We start from the raw sequence: 8721 nt of genomic DNA, 5'->3' as shown, positions 1-8721 counted from the left end.
AGCTGGTGACGGAGGCATCATAGAGGACTTGTGTTTGAAAAGCAGACAAGTAGATTTTGTTTTTGCCTTATTGGTGAACAAAAACAGTTTTCTCTTTAGTAGTGTATGCGTATCAGCGTATTTCTAAACTGCAAATATATTTTTATTAGTAGTTGTTTTGATCAATTGTATATTTAACACTGTAACACAATGCTTTCAAATTGAAGTGTATTGTAGATTAATTGTATTGCTGTTGACCTTTTTCGTAGTTTTCAAAGCTTTCGTTTTAATGACCCAGAAATATACAGGCTACTGTTACCCAATTCTGATTTTTTATTTTATTTTTATTTGCTTGACCTTCTTTTACTTTATCAACTTGGTCATAGTAAGTGAACTCTTATAGTGTTTTCACTGCTCATAGCTACAGTGGTGCCCATACATATTGGCCCCTCTGTTCATTTCAGTATTATCCTCTTGAGTAACATGGAATAAATGTTGATTTGTATTTAATATATATATATATATAATAACACTGGGTTGGAAACATCTACATTATTGTTCCATAACCCAGACTGTCTGCAGTTCTGAATTGAATCAAGCATTGCTAAATCGAGTTGAAGAGGGTCTGTGAAAGAAACTGATATGGCAAAAATGCTCTGACAAGAAGTCTAGAATCTGCCTTCACAATTTTTTCTTCTAACTTTAAGTGTGTTTGTTGGGGGAAGCAGGTGTATTAGTTGTATACTATATTGTATAAGTTAAGTAATTTTATTACTGGTATACAATATATTTCATAAGGATTCCAGGAGAAACCTTGTTGTTGGGTTGTATTGGTTTTGTGTGATTGACCTATTATATGTGATCAACACTTCAGCCCTACCTACCCTTCAGTCACATATTCCTATTTAGTTCTATAAAAGGCAGTTTATGCACGTAACCTGCTATTATAATTTAGCTCTGTTTATGAAAGATATGATAAAGTGGCACCATTATTCACTGTTTGAATGGCAACATTGTAGTGCAGTATCATAAATTAAGGGCTACGAAATCAAAGTAATGCACGCGGTGCATGCAACCAATGTTGTTTTTTGCTGCCGGTACTGTAATGTAGTATTTATTTATTCATATTTTGTCGCTGCTGTATTATAGCATAGGACTCTTTGTTTTCATTATAATGACATGAAAATCACACAGTATAACGCGGACGAGCATGCGCGCGACCAAAACAGGACGCCCAAGCGAGCGCGCTCAGCGTGTAACCAAAGAAGGCTTTCTGAAAAGGAAGTTTCGTAGCGTAACCTTAAGCCAAGGTGCCGCATTGAACTGGAAAATAACCTTACAGGAGAATTGTTTAAAATATAAACATTTGTCATGTTTGAGACCCCTCGCAGATCTGCTACCGTTTTAAATGCCTGGTCTGGGAGTTTGGAAGACTTACAGCAGCAGGCGCAACCGGTGTCTCCAGTCAGCACAGACAACACAGGCAAGAAAAAGAAAACGAAGCCGCCGCAACGCTCGGTCTCGGTCCCGCAGCTGTTCGCCTTGGAAGATGCTGCAGACTCGGAGGCCGAGGAAAGGCGAACTGGAGAGAAATGTCACATAGAAAGAGACGATGAAGAGTCGATCCTTCGGGGTATATTTAAAATAGAAAAAAAGAGCTGCGACGTAGAATTAAGAGCGAGTAGATTGGTATGGACTCCAATCCAGCCCGAGACCCCTACAGGTGGGTTGTGATGTGTTTGCACGGTTTCTAGGTGACTGATGTGTATGTATGACTAGTGTAGTAATGATAGTGAAGCCATAGTAAATTTATGTGCATAGCATTCAATTTACAGTTTCTTCACTGTGTAACCGTTATAAATACTAAAGTGCAGTAGCATACGAATGGAAATTTGAAATTAATGACCCAGATATATATATTACGGACACAAGCAGATTGCCAAATATGTATCTGGTTTATCAGTCATCCTACTTGCTTAAATAAATAATATATGTAAAACATGTAAACGTGTCAGATGCTGTAACTACAAAAATATGCAATGTATACAGTTATGTTTACTTGTGCTTTGTCTTTAGTTTAGAAAGTTCTGACTAAGTATATCTCTTTTTAGTATTACAAGATGGGAACTCGACATGCACATACTGGGTGTTAGAGTACTGATCGTTTTGAATCTCAGACGACAAAATTGGGCCTTATTCAGAAAGTTTACATTTAGTTTTAGATTAATTTTTGGCATGTTCTCATGGCCGTGCAAAGTGTTATGAATACTGCAATTAATCCCCCCCCAAATGCTCTGTTCAGAGTGCTGCAATTTGATGGAAACTTCAAGTGTACAAGTTTACAAGCCTTATACAATTTAACAATAGATGTGTTGTAGGAGACAGTGCTTTAAAGTAATAATGGCTTCAGATTACCACAGTATTTAGGGTAAATATGTGTCTTAATTAAAATATATTGAGTTTATTCCAGTGCAAATGGACAAGGAAAGTTGCTCGACCCTTGTCAATGACTAATTACACTATGTAACACAATTTTTGTTCCTGGGTAGTAAGTGTTATTTCCTAATTGCTTATGCCTCAAAAGTATAGAAAATGGCTATTATTCCCCACAAACTTTGCTTTTGTGACCAGGACAGTGATATTTTGAAATTTACCTATTTCCAATGAGAAAACGGGCGGATTTGTGTCTTTTCGTTCACATAAAGTCAGAAAAAAACAACATATGAATCCAAATTAACATGTATTTATACTAAAGCAATACAAAAATGACTACAAAAGATTTAGAAGTGAGTAGTTTTTCGAGATTTACGATTATACTGTAAATCACTTTCACGAATCACCCCCCAAATGTAGTCTCCCATCATGTTCTCGTTATACTGTCCTTGGTAGCGGCATTCAAAGTCCAGTATATCCTGGTGGAAGCGCTCGCCTTGCTCCTCCAAGTACGCTCCCATGTTCTCCTTGAATTTATCAAGATGAGCATCAAGGATATGGACTTTGAGGGACATCCTACAGCCCATTGTGCCGTAGTTCTTCACCAGAGTCTCAACCAGCTCCACATAGTTTTCGGCCTTGTGATTGCCCAGGAAGCCCCGAACCACTGCGACAAAGCTGTTCCAAGCCGCTTTCTCCTTACTAGTGAGCTTCTTCGGGAATTCATTGCACTCCAGGATCTTCTTTATCTGTGGTCCGACAAAGACACCGGCTTTGACCTTTGCCTCAGACAGCTTAGGGAAGAAGTCTTGAAGGTACTTGAAGGCTGCCGACTCCTTATCTAGAACTCTGACAAATTGTTTCATAAGGCCCAATTTGATGTGCAGTGGTGACATCAGCACCTTCCGGGGGTCCCAGCCGTACTCATCATACTTCAAGGCATCCAGCAAGGTCTTGATGCTGTTGTAATCCTCTTTGAGGTGCACCGACTGAGCCAGGCGAAGAGACGGGTACTTGTTACCATTATGGAGCAGCACGGCTTTGAGGCTCCTGGATGAGCTGTCAGTGAAGGACAGTATAACGAGAACATGATGGGAGACTACATTTGGGGGCTGATTCATGAAAGTGATTTACAGTATAATCGTAAATCTCGAAAAACTACTCACGTCTACATCTTTTGTAGTCATTTTTGTATTACTTTAGTATAAATACATGTTAATTTGGATTCATATGTTTTTTTCTGACTTTATGTGAACGAAAAGACACAAATCTGCCCGTTTTCTCATTGGAAATAGGTAAATTTCAAAATATCACTGTCCTGGTCACAAAAGCAAAGTTTGTGGGGAATAATAGCCATTTTCTATACTTTTGAGGCATAAGCAATTAGGAAATAACACTTACTACCCAAGAACAAAAAAAAAAAAAAAAAATTGTTACACGGTGTTATCAACTCATTATTTTTTGTTAGAAAGCCCTTGAAACAAGCTTTATCATGATACCAGCGTTGTTTATCTAGGGCACTGTCCACATTAAAACAATTAGGTAAAGGTCATCAAAATGGGTAAGTGTACCTTCAGATACATTCTCACCATGGACATCATCTTTTGCACACAACACCTACATTGGATCCCTTTTCCCCATGACATGTGGTTCATCGTCAAACACAAATGGAAGAAACCCCAGTATATGGTCCACGTGAGCTGGAACGACCCTATTACTTCTTATTAAAAAAAAAAAAAAAAAAATTATGCATCAGATATTTAAAGGTAAAAAAAAGTCAAGTAGAGAAACGTTTTGTCGAGTGGATCAGTGTAATCAGACAATTGTTGCAACTTTTTATTTCTAATTCCTTAGCAAATATAAACAGTTATGTTTCTGCTAGATACCATATAACATGATCTAAAGATATTACTGGTACCAGTCATTTAAAGAAAAGGTTGATGTACTGTACAGATTACGTTACATACTCTTTGTAAAGGGTAACTGGATAGTCTGTGTACAACAGCTAACCTATAGTGACCTTACTACTCTGGGCAGGTTTCCATTTCACTAATTAAGTACCTACTGGAATGAAATTCTTTACACCTAGAACATTTGTTATTATTATTATTATTATTATTATTATTATTATTATTATTATTATTATTATTATTATTATTATTATTATTATGTTTTGGATTAATTGGTTCAGTCAAATTATGACTAGAAATCCCTAATATAAAACTAATTTAGCTTGTTCAAGAGGTAGGCTTTTAAACTGTTTATTTGAAGTTTCAGAACATTGTGAAAAAAAGCTGCTTCCCCTATCATGGGGTCAGATCATGGGATAAAGGATACAGAAAGTAATGCAGATAAGTTGGACCAAGTTTACTTGGAGCCTGATAAGTTAAAACAAAACCTTAAAACCAGTTCTAAAATTAATGGGAGGCAAGGAAGTAAAGACCCTAGCTGCAACATTTTGAGCAATCTGATTCAAAACAAAACGCCATGATTGCCAACAAAGCCTTCCACTAATCTATTTTATATGAAACAAAGGCTATATAATAACAGAGATACACTGCTTGTAGCAGAATATAATGGCAGATGCAGTTCTGCCTTCAATGCACCATTTCCTTCCTGACAGGGGTGGACAGTGCCAAGGTAACAGTGCTAGAAATAGAGGGGTCAGGGACTGATTTGAAGAGCACAGCAGGGACTTCAAATATATCCATTGGCCTGCCCAATCACAGCATCTCAGGCTAATCAAAGCCCTGTAGGATGAACTTGACCAACATATCCTTGGAAGGCAGCCTCAATCTGCTAATGCAACACTGAACAATAGCACTGGTTTTAAAGGCTTTTGCTTCTGTGAGATATTTGTTATCTATGCTTTACCCATGATTTACCCAACGTCGAAATTACATACATAGAAATTGTGTCAATTTTAGAAAACTTGAATCCTAAAAAACATAATTGTGGCTAAAAAAAAAAAAATAGTTCCATAAAATGTATCTGCCATGAACATCCATTCATTATGTTGGTCTCAAATATGCAGTTCTGAAAGAAACACTTGTTATAGTAAACATGTATTTTTAATTCACAACATGGTATCTCTTATTGCACTAGGTTAAATAAAACGCTGCTTATAAACCATGCTTTTAGACTGTCTTGTACTTCCTGGGTCATTTCACCTGGAGAGTAAAATTGTCCCCACCCCTTCACTATCTTTGACCCAGAAGACACTTCTGGGGTTAAATGACCCAAGAAGTGCAAGTGCAAACAGATAACCCAAGAGTAAGGCATAGGAACCAAGAGCTTCATTTAACCTAAAGTAGGACCATCTATCATGTTTTAAAATGAACATACATGTGTGTGCTATAACATGTGTTTCTTTTAAAACTGCACATTTGAGACCCATGTAGCTAATGGAAGTGCACAATGACAAATATATATGGAATTATTTTGTTAGCTGCAAATCTTGAAGAATATCTATACAGTTCAACCTCATTCTTGGTCATCTGGAACATGAATTTGGTGTTGTCAGTGTTGCCTCTAGTTGACGTATTGTGGAGTGCAAAAATATTGTTCATTCAACTCAATGTAGTACATTTCTGAACAAGATTACATGGTACCCTTATTCCCAGGAGAGCAATGGCCTATGATTGAAAGCCTGGGTGAAACCTTTTAGTAAAAAAGCATTTTGAAGTTTAATGTGATTGCCTATACTGAGTCTGATATGTGAACCTTTAGTGATGACATAAATCTTGCATCTTTCTTAACCATAGAACCTACCTGCTTTAGGGCTTAAATGCTTTACTTAACATGGTAATCTGTTTTTCGCTAGATTTTTTTATAACCTGGTCTTTAAGTACCATGCCCAGGTTATTTGTTTCAATCAGTAGCTAAATATGTTGTTTTCATTTTTTTAGTTACGAAGAAATAACCGGTACCTATAACTAAGGATCATCATAAAAACATTTTTTAAACAATTTAATAAAAACAAACATACTGTAGAAACAATGCCACATAATAAAAAGCAATATGGTGCCAGAAAAAGTCATGTGGAACAGATGTGCTTGTAATAGACACCAGTGATATGTTACGACCACCTAAAGTAAGGCATCTGTCAGTCTAATGGACAGTCAGCAAATGTCCAAGTAAATGATACCCAGAAAAAATGAACTTCTGTTCTATAAAAATGAATATGTATATTTACATATTCCCTCGCATTTTCATGCTTTAAATGTATTGTTACAATATATTTTAATTGTATTGAAAGATGCAAAATATTTCTTCTGTACTGTTTTGTACTATAAGGTCTGTGTTGTTGAGTTTCACTCTTCAGATTATGGAAATATCGTGTCAATGTTAGCAGATTGTATCCACCAGGTGAATGCCAGCTTCTTCAATTTCCTCCTGTCGGCTACTGTATATACATATTTTATACACTTCAGTTTATTGAGACAAAATTATTAACTGGAGGAAAATGGTATTCTCATTAATTCTTGTAAGTCATGAAGCACGAAGGAAAAAAAAAGGTCTCATAAACCTTGTTTCAAAAGATGAAAGTCTTAAACATTAAGCGTGTCATGAGTACTACAGTAAAACTGAAAAATCATACAATTTTGCAGCTTCCTAGATCTGGTCTTATGTTTTGATTTGTTTATGTAAAGCATAGGTTGCATTTGTGTCTGTAATACACGCCAATGCTGTTAAGCCAGAGCTCTCATTACAAAGAAAGCATCTAATCACCCCCTATGGCCTTTACCAAATGCTATCACAAAACTGCCAAAAAAATGGTAAAAAAGCACTCATAAGCTAGGTTTCTCTATTTTATGGTAAAGTGACCATGTTTTGCCTTGGGATATTTTATCCTAGTAGTGTCCTCTATCTTCTAGGAAGGTAAGGTCTGGCACATTTGGACAAATTAACCCCTAGGTAAAGTTGTAGAGAGTTGAAATTAAAAGCCTTAAAAAGTCGAAATCTGACATTAAGCATATAAAACTGTTAGTGAAAATGTTAAGATTTTTTTAATTAAATATTTTAGCAGATGTTATCCCAGATTTGTTTAAATAATCAAGGTACCATGCTGTTGTAGCATAATAGAGTAATGCAAACCTATTTTTTTTATTTTTTTTTATTTTGTTTTTTCAGTATACAGCATATGATATGTATACTATACTGTATCTATTTATGGAAAAAAAAAAATAACTATGACTTGTATTGCAGAACAGTGTTTATCCTAATTCAGTTTTACATTGTTATTCTTAAGTAGGCTTATTGTGAACTATACTTCTTCCGTCTGGTCATTTTCAGGGCATAAACAATAGTAAGGGCATAAAACTAGTAAGATACAACTTTGCTGGATGGTGCAGTTAAATTGCCGTCCTGTGTAGTTTCTTGGTGGTCCTTACTTTTAAATGATTTTACACTTGCCCCAGAACACTTTGTGTCTTACCCTTCGATTAAATTTGGCATTTGGTACTTTTAAAAATGTCTATATAAGAATAGCAGAGGCATAATTAAAATGCATTCCTAGGGAAATGGCTTAAAATATGATTTTTAAGCACTTACATATTTTTTACGGATGTAACAGATGCTAAATGCAAGCCTAGAAAAAATGAACTCGGTGTGTCCTTGGTCAGTAATACAGTCCAACCTGCTTACAGTGACTACTTAAGGGGCTAGCTGAAAGTGTTCTTTAAAATACCTGTATTTGATTGAACATGGAAAATGTTTTTACACAGGGACACGTATGAGTGGTCATTATACACAGGTGGTCCTTCTTTTACAGTTGGTCTCTTTGTTACAGATTTGACTGTAATGTCATGTCACACTGACCAGCCCTATTGCAATATTCAATCAGTAGATACTGCACTATTATTATACAAATAAAATGCACCATTTCAGCTGGAAAAGTCAATTAATCCTGGGATTAATGTTCCAGTCTCCTTTGTTAGCTAAATTAATGATCTATAACCAGGATAAACAACAGTACCAGATTCTGATAGCTAGGATTTTCTTCACAGATGGAGCCTAAAGTCCTGTTATTCTTATTTAGCTAGATTAATGTAACTATTGTTGAATGTCCTGTATCATCTTGATTTAGTCAACACCATTATTTTATGGTTTTTTTTTTAGAAACTGCTAATATATGCAGTGAAACGTGTGCTTGGGGGACATAGGTCCACGGATGTGTGAAATCCGCGGATAAATTAGGTGTCATTGCGTGTGACTAGAATGCATGAATAAAATACAGAAACTAGTAATGTAAGCCAAATTAGCGTTTACTGAAGATGTATGCACAATATATTGACAGAAGAATGTTTT

General features: G+C 35.9%; 1 protein-coding gene across 2 annotated transcripts in view; it reads left to right on the top strand.

Annotated features, from left to right (window-relative positions):
* Positions 1-1186: 1186 nt before the first annotated feature.
* Positions 1187-8721, top strand: part of LOC117426881 (ceramide kinase-like protein) — a 50830-nt gene continuing 43295 nt past the window's right edge. For both annotated transcript variants that reach the window (XM_034045040.3, XM_034045039.3), the window contains exon 1: positions 1187-1702. In XM_034045040.3, the coding sequence (XP_033900931.3) occupies positions 1351-1702 (352 nt within the window). In that variant the 5' untranslated portion in view covers positions 1187-1350. The remainder of the gene's footprint in view (positions 1703-8721) is intronic.

Source organism: Acipenser ruthenus, chromosome 11 (genome assembly GCF_902713425.1).
Source record: "Acipenser ruthenus chromosome 11, fAciRut3.2 maternal haplotype, whole genome shotgun sequence".
In the NCBI taxonomy this organism is placed as follows: domain Eukaryota; kingdom Metazoa; phylum Chordata; class Actinopteri; order Acipenseriformes; family Acipenseridae; genus Acipenser; species Acipenser ruthenus.
The sequence above is the reverse complement of the archived record's forward strand: the minus strand, read 5'-3'. Positions and strand labels throughout refer to the sequence as shown.